The following is a 20,825-nucleotide window of genomic DNA, read 5'->3' on the forward strand; positions in this document are numbered from 1 at the left end:
TGAAGATCATATGACAAAGAGTCATGGTTGAGTTTAGGAGTTTGAATTCACGGATACTATGAATAATAATAATAATAATAATAATAATAATAAAAGTGCAATGGCATTCAAAAGAAAATAATAAATAGCTAAAATTAAACAGGAAAAATAATAGTGCAATATTTATGTTTGGAGGACGGAGATGGATAAAATTTTCAGTCGCATGGCTTTGTGTGGATAGAACATCAAGGTTCCTTTTAGGCTTTACGGTGTTTGCGATTCGGGAGTTGAAACAGTCGACCATGTGCTGGTGGACTGTCGAAAGTTTTTGGGACTTTGTGAGCTCGTGGTGTAAAGTGCCTCAGATAGTCTCTTTCTCGGTTAAAGATTTGTTGGATCTTTATTCTAGCTCGGGTGTGGGGTAGAGAAAAAATTGGATTTATAAGGAATCGTGATTATAGCTTGTTGGAGTATTTGGAAAGCGAGGAACGAAAGAATTTTTGAAGGCAAGGCGTTTAAGGTAGAAGACATTGTTGGAGATATAAGATCTCTTGGCCTTTTGTGGTACAAATATAGGTCCAGTTTAAAGACCATTGAATGGTCTAAATGGTGTAAATTTAGTTTTTCTAAGTTCTTTTGGTGGCCGGCCTTTGGGTTTTTGAAGAGAGGTGTCTTGTTGGTCTATTTGGTTGGTTTGTTTATAAAATTCATACTTCAGGAAAAAAAAAAGAAAGGAAAAGACAAATTGTGGTATTGAACCATGACTTGACTATCAAATCGTTTTAAATGCAATCCGTGGTTTAAAACCAATGTTTGCATTATTTTATGTCAAATTGGGGTTTGAGACAATGGTTTATCAAATGACAATTGTTCTAAAATGTGAGACGCCCTATAAAAACTAGGAAAATTGGAAATAAATAATCTCACCTTTTGTGTATTGGTCGATAATAATCCCACCTTTAAAAATCACTAGCAATGGTCCCACCTTTTAACTATTTTTGTCTCGCTGGACCTCCGTTAAAAAATACTTAACGTCGTTATGTTTTTTCCCTAGTTTCAAACCAATGTTTTAGGGCTTTTGATCGGAAGAACGATACGAGTCGACCGATGTAAAACTTATCTTGAAATGGTGATCCAAACGACGAAACAATGTTTCAATTCGAGTGCTTGAATTTCCAATTAACAAAAATCAAGCCATTCGAATCACCGTTTCGAAATAAGTTTTACATCAGTCGACTCATATCGTTCTTCCGATCAAAAGCCCTAAAACATCGGTTTGAAACTAGGGAAATAACATAACGACGTTAAGTAATTTTTAACGGAGGACCAGTAAGACAAAAATAGTTAAAAGGTGTGACCATTGCTAATGATTTTTAAATGTGGGATTATTATCGGCCAATACACAAAAGATGGGATTATTTATTTCCAATTTTCCTAAAAACTATACCATTTTAAAACACATTTGGAAAAGCATCATTTTTGAAATATATATATAAATATATATATATATATATATATATATATATATATGTTGTTTTAGTTAGCGGCCCACCAAGTAAGGAGTTTATGTTTTTAGAAGTGTGGGGGGGGGGGTGTTCAGGGCGATTGTTTATCATCATTTTTATGTATCTTAACTATATAATAAGGGGATGTAATGATGCAAGAGGCGACATGAAAAGGGTGTTTGTAAAGTTGCCTCACTTACAAGTTACAAATAACAGTCCTGCTATATCACACATTATGTGCGCCAATAACATGCTGTTTGTGGCAGGTTGATCTGAGTTGAATCTACTCAAGTTAAGAATCCTTAAATGTCTTACCCTGTTCTCGGGTTTGAAAGTGAAGTGAATGTGGGGAAATATAGTCATTATAGCATTTGTGTGAACGAGACGAACAAGATTGAAATTGCTATGTGTAACATTTGTCAATTTCGGGTTATTTTATACTTGTATTCTTAATGTAAACCCGACCCGTTTTGTATCCCGAACCTTTCGATATTATCAAAATGATGAATTTTATGTTACATATTTGTTTTATAGTTGTTGGATCTAAAAAAACACCCTTTTCGGTTCTTAAAATGCCCCGAAAACGCTCAAAACGAACTCAAGGGACTAAAACTACCAAAATGGAGACTTGAAGGACCCATTTGTAGTTTGTGCTTTCTTGGGTCTATAACCAACCCATTTTCATGCAACACCCTTTATAAAAGACCCATTCAACTTACCCTATATATACACACCCATCTTCTTCATTTGTACTTGCTCATTTCCTCATTTCTCTCTCAAATTCTTGAATTCTAAGGTTGTTCTTCATAAGCTAATCTTTCATTTTAACTAACTTCTCAATACTTAAAGCATGATGTTACAACATATATATAATATACACTACTTGTTTACCTTCGGTCTTTCATTTCTCCGGTCTCGGCCGGTTGAAATGTCGGGCTAGTAAGGCAAGGTTACATGGAGGACTTTGTAGTCCTTGTTTATATATTTAACAAATCTAACCATATAACTTGTTATACTTGCTTAACTTCTGCATATTTTAGTTTATTGTTCATATTTGTCAAGTTCCATGGTATTGGGTATGTGGTGACTAGCCTCGGTTTCATCCCGAGTTGAGAACTGAACCAAAAACCGAACTTTTGTTTAAAAACTTTATTGTTAACTTTTTGAATGTAAAACTTAAGTATTGTTATTTATAAGTTATTTTACAAGTTCCATGGTAATTGGCTATGTGGTAACCATCCTCGGTCTTATTCTGAGTCAAGGACCGAACCAAAAAAACCGAACTAAACCGAGTTCACTCGCTTAAGACACACAAGTGTGTTTTTAGCCACCAAAACTTATATTTTTCTTCAAGATTATATTTTAAATCAATTTTAGTTAATTTCTAAACATACTTGGCATGTCGGTAACCAAATTGATCTTATAACAAGTTCGGGCCGATAAAGTCGTATACTCGTTTAACGAACGTTAAGGTTCTTCACAATAGAACTACATACTTGGTTAAGTCTATTTTGATTTTTATGGAGTTATCTCATAACATTTATTATTTTGGGAAGTTAACTTTGAGCTTGGTCAATTATCAAGTCTCGAACCGACAAACCAGAACACTCGTTTAAACCTCGTTTTGGTATTCTTATAAACAAGGGTTTTGCAATATTGCATTTTAACCCACATTATTACTTAACATGGGATGAGTAAAAAGAAAAAAGAAAAAAACTAATGAATAGAATACCGAGACCCGGTTTTGAGTAAACTTATTTTACAAAACTCGTTTCTTTAATTTCTCAAATATTTACATTTTAAATCCTAAACTTTATTTATTTACTTCATTTGTCATGTATTTTATTTTAAAACCTTCCAAGACTACCTACTAACACAAGACCCGTTTAATATAGATCTTGCTCGTTAAACCGATCTCTCCGATTATTCACGACACTATCTTTCAAGTTATTTGTTAATTTGAGTACTTTTTCATCCCCCGTTTTCCATCTTTCGTTTTGGGGGTGGCATTGCATACTTATTCAAATTCAAATGATTTATACTTGAGTCTTAAACCACAACACTTATTGTATATGTTTACTTAAATAAATGCTCGATTTGGTGTTATATGCTTTACATGATTATGTGCAAATTCTTGAATGCTAAGGCGGGTAGCCTCTTGAATGCTAACGCGAGTAGCCTCATCAAAGTATGATCATAGTTAATTCCGAGTATATATGGTATCCCCGTATAGAAAGGTGTCGTCAATATATTCTTATTGACGATTTCATTATTATCGTCAATGTATTCTTATTGACTGTTCGTCAATGTATTCTTATTGACGGTTTTATTATCTAAATTGTTGCTATTATTTATTGTTTTCATATACTAGTTGTGGATTTCATACTATATACTTATTGTCCAAAACTATGAAAATTGCTCACCAACCTTTGTGTTGACAAACTCTATTTTATGCAATGTTACAGGTTTGATGTTAGCTTGATTGGATTACTTGAAGAAACTTATCATCTTGGCTTTAGTATATTAGAAAATAAAAGAACAAGTTATTTGTTTATCTATCTATTTGGCATTTTGTATGAACAATTGTTGTGTTATTTATGATGATATGGATTTAGATGAGTTGTTTAAATATTGTAACTTTATAGTGTCGTTGTGCAATGAGCAATCATTTCGCGCCTCAACGTTTCCGCCTTCATTGGTTGGTTTGTGACACTATGATCGTATTACCTTCTATTTTTCTTGGCATCCCCTTGGGAGCCAACAAAACATTAGTAAAGAGTTGAAATCCCGTAATTGATACATCTTATAAAAAATTAAACTCATGGAAAACCTCTTTTATTCACGCGCGCGCGCGCGGGGGGGGGGGGGGGGGGTGGGGGACTTCAATTGAATTGCTTCTTGGAAGCTTTCAAATTCACTTCAATTTAAATTCAAGATATTAATTTTTTTTAAAAGGTAGTTTTTGTTTTTTACGTTTCAGATGTCTCATTTAACCTTAATCTCGAACCTAAATCAAAGATGGCTCGACTCGATCGTTAAACAACGCAAACAATTCAAGTTGGTTCCTCGCAAAAGAAGAGTTACCACATGATAAACCCTGATTGTCGCTTCATGTAATTTAAAATTATTTAACACGACAATATTCAACTTTTAAAAAGATATTATTATTATTATTAGGAATATTGGCCTCATATAATCCCAACTATGGCCCATTGGCAAATATAAGGACCAACTATTGAAATGGCAAAATATAATCCCAACTACGCATGTGGGTGGAAAATTAACGGGAAGTTAACCTTCCGTTAGTTTTTGTGACGTGGCGGCTAACGTGTCTCTTAACCTACTGACGGGGCTGCTGACAAGGATGCTGACGGGGCTTTTGATTAAAAGAAAATAAATTATAAAATCCACGGGGATGATGACATGACCTTTGTAATACATTATGCCCTAATTTCGTTCAACCACCACCACCAACACATAACCACCGTCTATCACCACCACCGTATGCTACTGTCACCACTGCCACCGCAAAAAATCCGGCGACCAAAAAAACCCATCTTCGTTAAAACTCTAAATCCGGCCAAAACAAGCCCCATTTCCGGTAAAACACTAAATTTGACCACCCTGTGACCACCACCATCACCGCTGGCTTTAACCATGCCACCACCAGATCAACGACAATTCAACTTCTAGGGTTTTGATATGGGTTCGAAGTTATGACTGATGTGCGTTTACATATGGGTCCAGAGTTGGAATTAGGGTTTTAGATCGGACACCCACCACCGCCTTTAATTTGGGTTTTAGATCGGATATTCACCATCGTCTGAAACTAACACCATCCCAATTGAAAGAAAGAGGGGTTAAGGAGTTGCATATGTGTGATTCACAGATTTATAGATTTGTGATGACGGGGAGGTGGGGTTCCTGCGTTGATAATAGGAAGATGGAGGAGCTGTTGTGGATTGTTGGTGAGGATTAAAGGGTGGTTTGATAGGGGATGGTGATGTGTTAAAGAACAGGAGTGTTTGAGAGAGAGAGAGAGTTTGTGATTTTATATTTTTTTTTATAACTAATAACCCCGTCAGCATCCTTGTCAGCAGCCCCGTCAGCAGGTTAAGAGACACGTCAGCCGCCACGTCACAAAAACTAACGGAAGGTTAACTTCCCGTTAATTTTCCACCCACATACGTAGTTAGGATTATATTTTGCCATTTCGATAGTTGGTCATTATATTTGCTAATGGGTCATAATTGGGATTATATGAGGCCAATATTCCTTATTATTATTATTATTATTATTAGAGTTGATAGCCATTTTCGTCCCTGTGGTTTGCTACTTTCGCCACTTCAGTCCAAAGTTTGAAATTTTGTCAATTTAGTCCTTATAGTTTTAAACATTAGCCAATTACGTCCCCCCGTTTAACGACATCCAACTATGCCGTTAGTTTTAGGGGTATTTTTGTCTTTCTCCTGTTTATGTTTAGTTAATGGCCAGTTTCATCCCTGTGGTTTGATACTTTTGCTACTTCAGTCCAAAGTTTGAAAAATTTTCAATTTTATGTTTAATTTATTCAGTATTTTTTTTGCTACATCAGTCCATAATGGAGTTCATTGGCAAAGTGGTCAGGGTAATTTCCTAAAACCGAACTATACGAAAAAACAAAAATCGTTTCTCTGATTAATGCATAATAGTTAGGGTTTAGAGATTAATATATCGTAGCAAACATCAGGGTCGAAATCAACATCAAGAGGTCGAATATCCCGCATTTCCATGTTTACTCAGATGCACTAAATCGCATGTGTGTTCTTCAAATCTTGGTATTGTTCTTGAATTCGTCGAATTCAACCCTAGAATTGTAGTCGATATAAAGAATTCAAGAACAACACCACAATTTAAAGAACACACATGCGATCTAGTGTATCGATTTCTAGAGCAAACATGGAAATGCTGGATATTCCACCTCCTGATGTGATTTCGACCAAGATGTTTGCTACAATATGTTAATCTCTAAACCGTAACTATTATGCATTAACCAAATAAACGATTTTAGTTTATCGGTATAGTACGGTTTTAGGGAATTACCTTGACCACTTTACCAATGAATTCCACCATGGGGGAGAGTTTAGAAAATGTCTAGATACTAAATACGAGGAGGGTATGATTATTGTTATCGACAGAGTAAACGTAAACCTGTTTGGTCGATGCTCGATGGTTTTGGGCTTGGATTATGCTCTTAAGGGCTATAGACAAAAAAAAGAAAAAAAAACTGAATAAATTAAAAATAAAATTGAAAAATTTTCAAACTTTGGACTGAAGTAGCAAAAGTATCAAACCACAGGGACGAAACTGGCCATTAACTAAACATAAACAGGAGAAAGACAAAAATACCCCTTAAACTAACGGCATAGTTGGATGCCGTTAGACAAGAGGACGTAATTGGCAAATGTTTAAAACCATAAGGACTAAATTGACAAAATTTCAAACTTTGGACTGAAGTGGCGAAAGCAGCAAACCACAGGGACGAAAATGGACATTAACTCTTATTATTATTATTAAAGTGAGGTGGCAAGGGATTTTGGTTGGAATCATGCTTTTTGAAAACAAAGCAACGCAAGGCCCCAATAATAATAATAATATTTAAAAAGCAGTGACTGTGGTCTCTTTAGAATCCACCTGCAACAGTCGTCTTCTCCGACTACCAAAACCCTAACACTTTAAGATGGAGAAGCCGCAGAAGAAGCAAGTCCTTCTGTTTTACTGCGTGGAAGCTGAACAACTGGCTCGCAAAATAGCCGCTCAATCGGAACACATTCAGCTCCAATCCATCAACTGGAGGTTTAATAAACAACTCCCCTTACTTCTTGTGGAATTATATGAGTGTTATGGTTTCAGATTGATGCCCTAATTTTTTACTGCAGTAGTTATTTTGTCTACTGGAAGATGGCTATAAAAATAAATTGCTAATTTGAATCGAAAATCGAAAATTTGTATTCGATTACTAAACTCGAATATTCAAAAACCGAATTCGAATTTAGAGTTTTTCGAGTTTGATTCGAATACCGAACACCCCTAGTCATAAATTATTTAAAAGAAAGTTGAAGGTGCTAAGTGCTAGTTTAATTTAATTAATTAGTATTTTGAATAATTAGAGTTATCTAATTTGATTTAATTAGTAGAAATAATGCTAGGGTTAGGTTTATAGGTTATAACTGAGAGAAGTATTTGAGTAGGATCTATGCAGTCAATATTGGCGGGATATCGGCTATCGGTCTCCGTTTGAAATATCGGTACTGATAATATCGATGATATTGACCAATATTGGACCGATATATCACCGATATCTCTGGTATCAGTGCTTTATGTCTTAAATTCTCAATTTTTAGTGTTTAATGTTAGTGTTTTAAGGTCTTAATCAGTTCCTACTTGCTACAATTGTTAGTGTTTTGTAAGTTGCAAAAGGTTAATTTGTTAATGGTAGGATAGTATACTGAATTGTTTGTGTTAAATTGCTATATATATAAATTCTTCATGATATTAAAATTACCGATATCCCACCGTGATAACCAATATCTCAAATATCGGTCCTTGACCGATATCCGATATTTTTCCGCATTAACTGTATATAGTAGGATTAGTATAGTTTTTCTAGTATATATAGAGCGTCTGGGGTAATTGTTATGTGTGGTTTTCGTTTGAATAATATTGAAAGAGTCATGGTAAGTTACCACAAAATATCGGTGTTGACAATAACCTGCTACCATGAAAGGATATTGTTATTTATTACTTAACATTTATGAAGTAATGAATGCACTTGTCTTGTAAAGGAAGGTTGTTGACTGTTGAGATACTTTTATATATCCTGTTTCAGGAGTTTTGATGATGGATTTCCTAACTTATTCATAAACAATGCACAAGATATCAGAGGGCAGCATGTTTCTTTTCTTGCATCTTTCAGCTCGCCTGCTGTAATATTCGAGCAGTTATCTGTTATATTTGCGCTTCCAAGGCTCTTTGTTGCTTCTTTCACTTTGGTTTTACCTTTCTTCCCAACTGGATCCTTTGAAAGAATGGAAGAAGAGGGTGACGTGGCTACTGCGTTCACCATGGCAAGAATATTATCCAACATTCCAATATCCAGAGGTGGTCCCACAAGCTTAGTCATATATGACATACATGCTTTTGCAGGTCAGTTAAAAGTACTTAAAGTTATCTTTTGAATGTTGATTAACTAACATTAAGCTAATTCTAATATAGTTTATGCTAAAATTTATCTTTTTGCAGGAAAGATTCTACTTTAGCGACAATGTTTTGCCGTGTTTTGAAACTGGGATTCCCTTATTGAAACAACGTCTTAACGAGCTTCCGGATGCTGATAATGTAGGCTATATAGCAACCTCTTTTGTTTCTGTTTCAGTCTTATGTTGCTTATATTTAACTTTCATTATTATAAAGGAAAATCATGAAAATATCTATTTTGACCAAGAAATTAACAAAGTAGCCTTGACTTTATAACATAGCTAATCAACTAGAGTGCGACAAATGTCTTTTGGTGCAACAGATTTCAATATGTCACAGCAGATCCATGCATCCAGAGGCCCCATGTGTTTAAAAAATTATTCTTTTTAAAATTAAAACTTGGGGCATCAGATTTCACCCTGACGTGGGAGTTTTTAGTCGAGGGTCTAATCTGTTGGTGGTGACACGTGTCCTGTGATAGGTGGAAATGGAAAATGAAAAATGTCAAACATCTGTTTTTTGTAATTTTAAAAGGTCAAGTATATATTGTTAATATCCTAGGTCAAAATTGATGTATTCATGATGTTCTTGTAATCTACCAGATAATACACTTTTCAAGAATATTGTTTGCACATATTATGATGATAATGCTCTTCTTTCATATGCTTTTTAGATTGTAATCGCGTTTCCGGATGATGGAGCTTGGAAGCGATTCCACAAGCAGTTGGATCACTTTCCCATGGTGAGTTGAATATTTATTACAAATTTAGCAAATTGAAATTGTATGACTTTATATAATCTTTATCTTGACAAATGACAGGTGGTTTGTGCAAAAGTTCGCGAGGGTGATAAAAGAATAGTAAGGTTGAAAGAAGGTAATCCTAGCGGTTTCCATGTAGTTATTGTTGATGATTTGGTGCAATCTGGAGGCACTTTAATTGAATGCCAGGTACTTTTTTGACGCTCTGTATATTTTATACGATAGAATTAATGATGACAATTTTGTTGAATTATCGATATAATAATTGTTTTGTTGCAGAAAGTTTTGGCAGCTCACGGTGCAACCAAAGTCAGTGCTTATGTCACTCATGCAGTGTTTCCAAAAAACTCATGGGAAAAATTTGTTCATGAAAATGGTGGTAAGAATAAACGTTAAATAATTATTATTTTTTAAATATAGCTTTAATTACCTTTTTATGTTTTAATATAAAAGGTTATGGAATGGTCAAAACATTGAAAATTTTTATCTTCATTCAACATGTTGTCAAATTTGGTATAAATTTATCATGATATTAATACATACTTGGATGACCTATAATCCCTTAGATAATAATCAAATAGTCGATAGATATACGGGCTTTCACATTTACTACTACTTTTTGCAGAGAACTCAAACAAGGCCTTTACTTACTTTTGGATAACCGATTCATGCGCGCCTACTGTGAAAAGCATTGAAAACAAGGCTCCTTTTGAGGTATTGAGTCTTGCAGGATCGATTGCAGATGCACTTCAAATATGATGGGTTGCTTCTATTGTTGTGCTTTATTTAACAAATAAACGAGTCGTTAGCCAGTGATTAGTGATTATTCATCATGTCTAACCGCATGCGTGCCCTTTGATGCAATGTAACCATGCATTTTTTGATGGGACCTAGAACTCTTATTAACAAAGACTTGGTTAGCCCCAACCCAAGGGGGTGGCTTGTTTAATGATAGTTTGTTTAGGACATGGTGCCTCATGAAGAATATGTCTTGTGTTGGATGAGGTGCTTTCAACTTCTTGATTGTTACATTAAATGCATGAAAATCAAATGAGTCATATCATATGGTCTAGTATAAAAAAACATATTTGAGAAAATATATCAGAATCGTTTAAACTTGTTTAAACTATATAGAAGGATAGTTTAGACAATGTTTTTCCTAGAACGATCAAGGTGTAACATCATGTTGGTTTATAAATATTCTTATTTAAAATTTTGGTTTATAAATATTCTTATGTATACAATTTTAAAGTAAGAACGTTTAAGAACATGCAAATTAACTATTAAGTTTAGATAAAATGTTAAAAACTAAGTTATAAAAATATAAAGTAAATTGGGGGAAAAATAACAGGGACGATTATATTATGGGGAAACTACTAGAAACGGGTATATTGTGGGTGGGTGGGTGGGTAAATGTGTATATTAGGGGGGGGGGGGGTGTAAACTAACAAGACTGAGTATATTGTGGGGAAACTAGTAGGATACATTTTTGTTTTGTTTTTTGTCAATGTGTATTCGCGTAAGTGGTTCTAAAAATTACTCGTTTAGCTATGATTTTTGCACGTCCCGACTAGTTCTATGTGAGTATTTTTAGAATACGTTGGAAATAGTAAGTAAAACTTGAATAACTCTTTTAGAAATGAGTATTTTGAGAATTTTTCCAATAACTTATTGTATTTGAAATAATCACTTATTAATAGATAGGGATCAAATGGCTTAAGAATGACAGGCTTTGGGCGAACAACCCGTCTCGCATGTTTATATGCGAGTAACGACCACTCATCACTTCCCATTAAAACGTGCCTGAAGGATCATGACTTTCATCTACACCCCCTAACCGGTATATAGCATCCACCCAAGATTACCACTTTCTTCTAAGTACGATACGGGACCACTAATAGCCTAATTCAAACTGTTAAAATATTTGGTCATTATGGTTCCCTTGTGCTTCTTACTGGAAAATAATTAGTCTCCACCTTTTGTCTCTGTCATCTTGTTTTACATTGTCTATAACATTACAAAAGATTTTTTTCGATGTTGATGTCGAGTTTACACGTTCACTTGATGTTAAACCATTACATATTTTTGGTACGAATATGTTTCGGCATGTTAACCGCCCCCTACTGTGATTGGTGCTTCTAAGTTCTAATGTTATAGTTAAACTGAATTCCTAACTTGAAGTTTTGGAATTTTTTTACAAGAATGGTGCTATATATACAGATTAAATCACAATGGGTATATATTTTTATACAAGGGGAGTCAATGACAATGCTGATGGGTTTTTGAACGTATAGGTTTGTCAGGCTTTGCAAATGGCGACGGGTGGTGTGCTACATGGCAATTCACGTGACCAAAAAATCCTCTCAACTAGAAATGGCAACGCGTATAACACTTTGCCAATGAAACTAGCGATGGTTATGGCGCCTTGCCATTGAAAATGGCCATTCATTGCCTTCTCAAATCACTTATACCTTTTGAGAACAAATTTGTTAAAAAGTTGATTAAAAAAATGAATATAATCATATGAAAAAAATACTTGTGAACAAAAATGAGTTCTGAAAACAAAATAAAAAGTTAAAACCACTTCATAAAATATCTACTTTTAAAAAAATCTTTGGGCGAACATCCCGTCTCGCATGTTTATATGCAAGCAATGACCACTCATCACTTTCCATTAAAACTTGCCTGAAGGATCATGACTTTCGTATAACACCCTAATGGCTTTCTATAGCATCCCCCAAACCATCTAATATCTTCTAACTTCGATGTGGGACTAATAATATTCCAACTCTAATTATGATGGTAGAAATAATAGGAAACCAACACCAATATTTGTATATTAAACCAACAATTACTTATGTTATCTAACGATAAAGGAATTCGATAAAGTGGTTGATCTCCTTGCTTCTATCATGCTATAGTCCTCTTCCTACCGCGCCTCATTCTCGTGGTCTACAGAGATAACATTAACATGTAGGTAAGAACGAATTTACCAAGTTGTTGCATTAATATAATAGAAAAATGAACTGTCTTTTCTATATACGTTCTTGGTCCAATGCTACCGTGAATTTTAAGCAATCGATCGAATTAATACATATATCACTTCAACACAAATAGGTCGTCAAGGATCTCAAGTGCCCACCAAATTACGAAAGGTAGGCTTCTCTCACATAGTAGATGGCCAAAGAATCCAAAGGGAGAACCCGAAACCCGAGAACTTAGCGCATGTATTTGGTTAGTACTGGGTATGAGAATAGTTTTAAACTACTGGTTTGAACCAGGTATATTAGAAGATATCGTCTCAATACCTTTACCTTGCACTTTTTACCTGAATTGAATCGAAAAAGTTTCCATATTAATGATATTAAAAATATGATAAGAAATTACCTTGCACTTTTTACCTGAATTGAACCGAACAACTTTCTATATTAATGATATTAAAAATATGATAAGAAATATGTTAAGGGATCAGATAGTTTAAAATTAGAGGTGCCCAATTGTCCCAATTGTCGCATTAGGCTTTAGGCGGACACCCCTTCTCGCATATTTATGTGCGAGCAATGACCACTGATCATATCCCATCAAAACGTGCTTGAAGGATCATGTCTTTTAATCCATCCTTAGCCCCATTTTATAGCATCCACCGACCAATCCTTTTTTCTTCCAGCTTCGATATGGGACCAATATAATCTACGGTGACGTAAAAAATAGGAAAACCAACCAAAACACTTTTACACTGATCCTAAGTAATCCAATAACTATTTTTTCATCTAATCAACAAACAAAGCTGTTACCCACCAGGATTATAAGAAATCCATGTTTTCGGTTATCGTTAGTCTTTGTTCAAAGAAATGCGTTGAGAAAAGACAGATGCATAGAACTTTTCAACAAGATAGTGCTTGTTCATCTACCCTTATGCCTACTTCTTTCCGCCTTTTGTGTTATGCACACGATTATAAACCTTTATTGATATACGCAAAGTACCTATGTTAAAATGCCTTATATATAGATATAAAAGCACAATGAGAGTATCGAAAGACAAAACACTTACTATATCATATATTTGAAAAGTAGATATGGGCCGTATGGCTTATGGCTTTGTCAGTTAGTGTTGTGCAGATATTTCAAAAGTATATATGGGCCGTATGGCTTTGTCAATCAATGATGTGCGTCTTTACATCATTCATTTCTATGTCAATCTAGCACATCATATGGGCACACACTTATAAATTTGCAAATGCGAACTCACTTTACAATTTTGTAAAAATAATTTTAGTAAACCAATTTATTAAGCATCTTGTTTTTAACAAAAAATTATAAGAAAAGATATTTTTGTAAAAAAATCAGTAAAGTCTAAAACAAAATAATTGAAGTAAAAAACCAAAGAAAATTTCTTGTCTATTAAAATTATTAAAAAAAATAAAAACAAAACAGAAAGGTTTTTGAACAAAAACTATTAAAGACTAAATAAAATAAAGTATTAGAAAAAACAATTTTTTTTTGACAAAATTAAGAAATAAGGATCAGATGGTTTAAAAATGGAGGTGCCCAATTGTCGTAAAGGTTTTAGGCGAACACCCCATCTTGTATGTTTATATGCAAGTAATGACCACTCATCACTTTCCATTAAAACTTGCCTGAAGGATCATGACTCTCTACATCACCTCTAATCCCATTCTATAGCATCCCTCAAACCATTCACTTTCTTCTAATTTCGATGTGGGAATTTACTTCTTTGTTATCTTTCATTTTATCAAATTTGTATCAAACTTGATGCTAATGAACAAAAATCAACTACTTGTTACCTTTTTCTTTTTTTTGGCAAAATAATGACAAAAACTATGTTGTAGACTTGTGGATGTATGACTACGAGTGTGCTGTCATGTTTGTTATTTGAATCATTTCGTCTAAAATCGTCTTTCCAACAGTCTAATGAAATTTACTTGGTAAGATCGGTTGATGAATACATGTGTTAATACTATGATTGGGAATAGAATCCTGAAGTTATGATTCATAACAGATGAAGTTTGCGAAGTATCACATCGATCCAAAATTTAAATTCGTGATTGTAATGATTCTATTTTTATTATCATATTCTACACTATAACTATTAATACAAGATTAGAACGGAATAAAATGGTTGTTTGGCTCAGTAAGTGTACCAAACCATTTGATATGAATGTGCATTATGTTTTGATATGTTACTCTAATGTTAACATAGTTGAATAAAAAAAGCGAACCATTAAAATACATGACTATGAACGAAAACTCATAACTCTTTCACATAAGCCATGGAATGGGTTGCTATTGGAGAGACCGTATTTCACGGTAACGTGAAATATGATCACTGTTGGTTATAAAACTTTTAAGTGTTATAGTTTCCGTTACGTGTTGTGACAAACACGTTAACCATAGAATGGGTTGCTTTTATAGTAGCATAGATAAATAAAAATAAAGTTTAGGTTATGAAATATGAATTAATAAATAAAATAAATAAAACCTGTCATTAAATACAAATTTGAATATAGTGAATTGAGTGTATGACTAGTGACTATAAAGCCATTTTACTCTTTTAAAAAGTCGTAATTATCTAAAGTGAATACATCAAGTGTTACATTAGGCGGTTAGGGTGCGGTTAAGGTGCAAACTAGGAGATCATTGATTTAAATCGAATACAATTTAAAAAATTTTAACGGTTTGTTTGCGGTGCGCGCATATAATGTATATATGTGTGAAACCTCAGGTGGGCAAAAGTGAAATTGCACTAATTTTGACGTTATTTACTAATCTCATGAAAATAACGTTAAAATTGGCGGAAGGTTAATCAGGCATCATGTGGTGGCGTTGATAGCCGAAAGACAAGGGTACACGCACCAATTGGCTGGTATCCTGGTGGTTGAGTGTTATGTGCCTATCCAGCAGGGGTCTCACCGGAAGTAGCCTCTCTATTCCTACGGGATAGAGGTAAGGCTGTCTACATCTTACCCTTCTCAGACCTTACCATAACTTTGCTATTGGTGGGATTTTGAGTACGATGATGATGACAATTTAAAATTTTAATCATAAAAAAAAATATGAATAATACCTTGTAAAGGTAAATTAAACTAAATTCTTAACATGCCCTTTAAAGTTTTATAATGAGTATAGATTATTTAAATCAGTTAAGTGAAAGGGATTTTTAATACTTCTTAGATTTTGAAAACCTAACTTTTGAATAAAAGTATGCTTCTAAAACAGATATAGAAAACGGTTAAAAGAAACCAAAAATGTTTAACTTAAAAGAGAAAAAAAATTAAGATTACTATAAAAGTATGTTTCTAAAACAAAAACAAAACACGATTAACTTAAAACAAAAAATAATTTAAAAACAAAAAAAATTAAAATATTTATAAAAAAATAGGGATCAGATGGTTTAAGAGTAGAGGTGCCCAATCATCATAACAGGCTTCAGGCGAAAACGTGCCTGAAGGATCATGATTTTTAACTGCAACCTTAACTCCATTTTATAGCATCAACGGACCAATCCTTTTTGTTCCAACTTTGATATGGGACAAATATTATTCTAAGTACTCCAACGTACCATGATGCTAAACATAGGAAACCAACCACAACACTTTACACTGACAAGTAATCCAACAACTAATTTTGTGATCTAATAAAAAAAAATGTTACCCCCTGGATGATCAAAATTCATTTTTTCTGTCACCGTAATCGTTTTCGATTACTGTAGTCTCCATCAACAACGGCTAATACATCGCAATATGATGATCATGTCCAGAGATCGGTTTACTTCGTTTGTTGTGAAGAAAAATCTAAGAGATCAATGACATCCGCAAAATTCACAAATCAACACAAGCCTACACAAATTATACAAACAACTTACCGGATTACAATTGTGTCATACATACAAGATCGACAAGAGATCGGCTGTCTCCGTTCTATACACTTGAAAACAACCCCTTGACACCAGACTTCTAACTCACATGGAATTATTTACACATATTATTAGAAAGCATTCGCTAGTTTAATTACACGCAGACTGCACATTGTTACTATATCTCTGCTTCACGGTGTTCTTGAATTCCCATAAAACTTGTTCCTCACAATACAACAAACCAACTTCACTTTTATTGGTTTACATCGGCTCGTTAAAAATCATATTTCTTCAAGTCTAGTTTTTTTCCGGACTACTTGTTGAACCATCTAATGAATCCACCGAGTAAGATCCATCTGGTTGGCGAATGCATATGTTCATGTTATGGTAAGGAATAGAATCCTGAAAATATAAAATTAATAACAAATGAAGTTAGCATATGATCATAAATAATGAATATGTTTTAACGATATTTTGACAATAATAATCAGGGCCGTCTTTGAGAACCTCTTAAAATTTTGGGGCCAACAGGCCTCTAAAATCGCGTTCTCAACTATGTAATAGATAACCTGACACTTTTATCAATAAGATTGCCTTTCAAAAGCCCAAAACAAACAAATTATAATAAACATGCTACAAAAATGACTCATATAAAACACAAATAAAAGTTTTTTTCTAAAAAAAATAACATCTATTGTGAGAATTGAACCCATGACCTTTGTTATCATAGTCTAGAACACTTTCCATTCAACCAAAGAATCATTTTGTAGGCCATTGTGTTAAAATAAAATTATATATAAAAATATATATTTTATTTTTTAACAATTATGGGCCTCTTGAGAGAGTGGGCCCGGGTCCGTCGCCCTCCCCGCGGGCCGGGCCTGATAATAATCTAAATCTTTGAATGAAAACTATTTAGGCATTTGGTCAATAGCAGTCAAAACACATATGTGAAGTCAGCGTTACCTGATTCTCGTTTTCTTGGGCCTCTGACTGGAAGATAATCGGTCTGCACCATTTATCCTCGTTCATTAGACTCGAATTCTGAAAATGTGTAATTAGAGCCACTTTCCCTTGGATCCTTGCGTATGCCAATGAAGCAACCTTTTCACTGTTAAATTTCTCCCATTTTTTCCCATTAAATACCTGCACAAAAAGTAAATTCCATTAACATTCATATGAAGATTAAAAAAAAAATAGCTAAAATAAAAGAAAATAGAACCTCATAAAAGGATACAATATGTGAAGGTGACACCATGTTAATGAATGCATAGCCCACATTGCATTTATTCTGTTAACATAAAAGATAAATCAAGTTATCAAATTGGCACGAGTTTGACTATCGAGTTGACTTCATGAGTTCATAGTACTATTACCTTAAAATCAATCGGTAAATACACAAAGTCATAAGTACCCTTGTGATTTTCATCAATTGCTGCAAGTAACATCTTTGAAGTGTACCTTTTATATGAAAAAAAGTTACTAACCAACCAAAAAACAATATACTTTTAACGAAACAAAAAGATTAGTACTTTCTTACTTGTTAGGAATATTTTTGATCATCAATGTCGTTCTAGAATCTTCCCCGCTAATTATCTTGTCCAAATCCAGTTGATACTGTTTATTTCCCGCCATCTGGTTAACAGTATAATCAACTCGCCGAGTATAGTTACGCTCGATAAAGCCCTCATTTAACGCTCCCCGTACCTGATAAGGACCATTCCCGATAATAACCGGTCCTTTATTAGGAAAAAAGGTCTTTCGGGAAATAGGTGAACCACTTCCACTTCCGTTGCTGATAACGGGTCCCACACCATTGGATGGAGCAGAACCAACATGATGACGTGGACCCAGAAACGAACCATGCTGACTGGGACTGGCATAAACCGGAGGAGAACTTTGGTGGTCAGAGTAAGTGGTTTGACTTCCCCAAAGAAACTCTGGGCCCGATAACCGACCGATACTAGACGGGTCAAAATTTGAATTGTTGAGAGATGGTGAGTTTGCTGGACTGGAGGAATGGGATTGTTGATGGTCAAACCCCAGAGTTGACTTTATTCCAATTGGTGCAATCTTTAAAGGGTTTGACATATGTGGTGGAAGTATAGATGCCAGTCCAAGCAACGGGTTGGGAACCGGGCTAAGTTGTCCGAACCCTGGTGACCAACTGTACCCTTGCGGTGAACCGTGTTCTCTTGGACTGCTAAAATGGGTCCAGCTACCTGCCACATAATAATAATAATAATATAATTATATCAGAGGTGACATTTTGACCCGTTTACTTTTGAACAGGTCAACTAACTAACCAGGAGGAGAGTTGACCACTGGTGAACCAGCATGGTGCCAGAAGGGTCGGGTTTCATCCTGTTCGAGTGCTAAACTCAGTTGTTGCATCAAGCTATGCAAATAAAAACATTAGTATATAATATTAATAAAACGGTTTTAAGTAGCAAATACTAATAATGCATACGTTCTACGAGCACCACCGGGCCTGCTATGCTCGAGTTTTATTCGTTTTCCTGCAATTTCGCTCCCGTTTAAATCTTTTAGAGCCATTTCTGCAGCTCTAACATCATAAAATTCAACGAATTTATGGTGTCTCTTGTGTGGTGTTTCCCTAATCTGTTTTTTCAAACAAAAATGAATTAACAAATAATTTAAATTTTTTAACTTTTTTAAAACTTAAAAGACTCAAATACCTCTTTGACTTCCCCATAAACCGCAAATATATGACGAAGATCGTCACTCGATATCGATGCATCCAAGTTGAAAACAACAAGAGTTCCTTGGTTAATATCCTTTTCTGATGGATTATCCTGAATATATCATATAAAAATATAAATAAAAAGTTACAAAAAAAATAACAGATATAAAAAAAATACAAACCTTAGGGATTGAAAAATGAATATCTAATTTTCTTCTTCTTAAAGGTTTATTTTGAAGCTCTCTCATTGCAGCTCGCGCGTGTCTGATGTCATAATAAGATATCATCACAAAACCCCTGTGCTTACACGCGGTATATAAATTTCGGATTTCTCCATATTCCTACACAAAATAATTATTTCTCAAAAGTTAATAATTAATAACACAACCAATAATTAAACAAGATCTTCAAAATGATGAATACCTCAAAGAGTGATCTCAGTTCAGAGTCTTCAACATTGCTGTTAATATTCCTAACAAACAAAGTTCTCGAAGGGTGTTCTCCATACGGGTGCTCTCCAACAACCGGGACCCCACCATTGGGGAGCTCGTGACGGTTAACACCAGTTAAAGGAACATTATCAGATAACCTTAAATTAGAGATACCGAATTTGATACCATCATGGGACTCAGAATCCATTTCCATTCCACCTCCGCTTTCGAAAAGATCATCTTCGAAGTCCAAATCCTCTAACTGTGTAGGTAAATCACCAAGGTCAAAATCGTCCGTTCCTGTAAATAATATCTCGTCTTCTTCACCTGGAAGCATGCTTCCGGTTAAACTTGTTGTGATATCTTCACTCTCATCTTCTAGAGGAAATCCATCTTCACAACATTATGTATAAATTAATATATAAAAAATAAAATATATAACTGAAAAACGTAAGAGATGTATATTTATCGCACATTTTTCATGTACAATGACTGGTAATGAGCTTGAAAACAAACTGATATCCGCTGATGCTCGGTATGCGTTTTCCACTTCCTGAAATACAGTTGGTGCTGCATAAGATTCTGGCGTACCTGCGCGATGAAAATATGCATATTGTTATTATTATTTGTGACCAAATTATATTTAACATTACCATAAAATGATAAAAATATAGCAACTCACCAGAAAAAGATTTTTCCAAGTTCTTCTCCATTGAATCACTTCCTACCAATATCCCAAGTAAACCTATTAGCAAAAACTTATATTATTAATCCTTTCATTATATAAGACAGAAACAATGGAACAAAAGCAATATAATCAATTATTTTATTTTTATTTTTTTTTGCTTTTGTGATTATGGCAGTTACCGAAGAGGTTATATTTAGGTGTGTAAACGAGCCAAGCCGCTCACGAGCTACTCGAGCTGAGCCTAAAAATAAGCTTGTTTAATAAACGAGCCCGGGCCAGAGTCTCACTATTGAACTCGAGCCAGCTTGTGAGGCTAAACGAGCTTCTACTATTTTTAAATTTTTATTTAATATGTTTAATATATATATATTTATTTAACGATTATAACTATACATAAAATTATGATAAAAACAACTAACTAGTAACACATTAAATTAAGATAAAAACAACAAAATCATATTATGTTAAATATAAAAACATAACTGAAAAATATATACAAAAGTAACTACAAATATATATAACTTAAATAAACAATAAAAACTCGAGTTTTAGAAATAGAGCTCCGTGTAAGTAAAACGAGGTCGGCTTGTTTACAAATCCATGAATTTGGTTGAAAAAGAAAAACCCCAAAGAGAAAGTATGAGTTTC

General features: G+C 34.2%; 2 protein-coding genes, 1 non-coding gene and 1 pseudogene across 3 annotated transcripts; 1 reads left to right on the forward strand and 3 right to left on the reverse strand.

Moving 5' to 3' along the window:
• Positions 1 to 7,203: 7,203 nt before the first annotated feature.
• LOC143626478 (ribose-phosphate pyrophosphokinase 4) lies at positions 7,204 to 10,432 on the forward strand. Its single transcript, XM_077096562.1, has 7 exons — positions 7,204 to 7,319; positions 8,353 to 8,661; positions 8,759 to 8,861; positions 9,394 to 9,462; positions 9,541 to 9,669; positions 9,760 to 9,859; positions 10,106 to 10,432. The coding sequence occupies exons 1-7, from the start codon at positions 7,204 to 7,206 to the stop codon at positions 10,237 to 10,239; spliced, it is 960 nt and encodes a 319-aa protein (XP_076952677.1). The 3' UTR covers positions 10,240 to 10,432.
• Positions 10,433 to 12,944: 2,512 nt separating this feature from the next.
• On the reverse strand, positions 12,945 to 13,060 carry LOC143626545 (small nucleolar RNA Z279/snoR105/snoR108; annotated as a pseudogene).
• Positions 13,061 to 13,999: 939 nt separating this feature from the next.
• Positions 14,000 to 14,105, reverse strand: LOC143626546 (small nucleolar RNA Z279/snoR105/snoR108). Its single transcript, XR_013152435.1, has one exon. It is a non-coding gene; the product is annotated as a small nucleolar RNA Z279/snoR105/snoR108 (small nucleolar RNA).
• Positions 14,106 to 16,409: 2,304 nt separating this feature from the next.
• LOC143626502 (protein MEI2-like 2) lies at positions 16,410 to 20,262 on the reverse strand. Its single transcript, XM_077096577.1, has 12 exons — positions 20,172 to 20,262; positions 19,964 to 20,080; positions 19,482 to 19,882; positions 19,241 to 19,399; positions 19,054 to 19,170; positions 18,825 to 18,976; positions 18,661 to 18,752; positions 17,895 to 18,576; positions 17,731 to 17,815; positions 17,577 to 17,645; positions 17,321 to 17,500; positions 16,410 to 16,756 (listed from the first exon to the last, which is right to left on the reverse strand). Exons 1-12 carry the CDS (start codon positions 20,200 to 20,202, stop codon positions 16,652 to 16,654), a joined length of 2,190 nt encoding a protein of 729 aa, XP_076952692.1. The 5' UTR covers positions 20,203 to 20,262; the 3' UTR covers positions 16,410 to 16,651.
• Positions 20,263 to 20,825: the final 563 nt, after the last annotated feature.

This window comes from Bidens hawaiensis, unplaced genomic scaffold (genome assembly GCF_021521415.1).
Source record: "Bidens hawaiensis isolate Kalapana, Puna unplaced genomic scaffold, B.hawaiensis_p1.1 tig00004412_1, whole genome shotgun sequence".
Lineage (NCBI taxonomy): Eukaryota > Viridiplantae > Streptophyta > Magnoliopsida > Asterales > Asteraceae > Bidens > Bidens hawaiensis.

Bases quoted from the DNA above. Each gene is read 5' to 3' on its own strand.
- LOC143626478 (XM_077096562.1), top strand. From the start codon at position 7,204: ATGGAGAAGCCGCAGAAGAAGCAAGTCCTTCTGTTTTACTGCGTGGAA. The intron at 8,662-8,758 runs TTTTGCAGGTCA...AAAATTTATCTT, and splicing joins GTCATATATGACATACATGC to TTTGCAGGAAAGATTCTACT. The intron at 9,670-9,759 runs GTACTTTTTTGA...GTTTTGTTGCAG, and splicing joins GCACTTTAATTGAATGCCAG to AAAGTTTTGGCAGCTCACGG.
- LOC143626502 (XM_077096577.1), bottom strand. From the start codon at position 20,202: ATGGAGAAGAACTTGGAAAAATCTTTTTCTG. The intron at 19,883-19,963 runs GTGCGATAAATA...AATGTTGTGAAG, and splicing joins AGTCATTGTACATGAAAAAT to ATGGATTTCCTCTAGAAGAT. The intron at 19,400-19,481 runs GTATTCATCATT...TATTTTGTGTAG, and splicing joins AACTGAGATCACTCTTTGAG to GAATATGGAGAAATCCGAAA.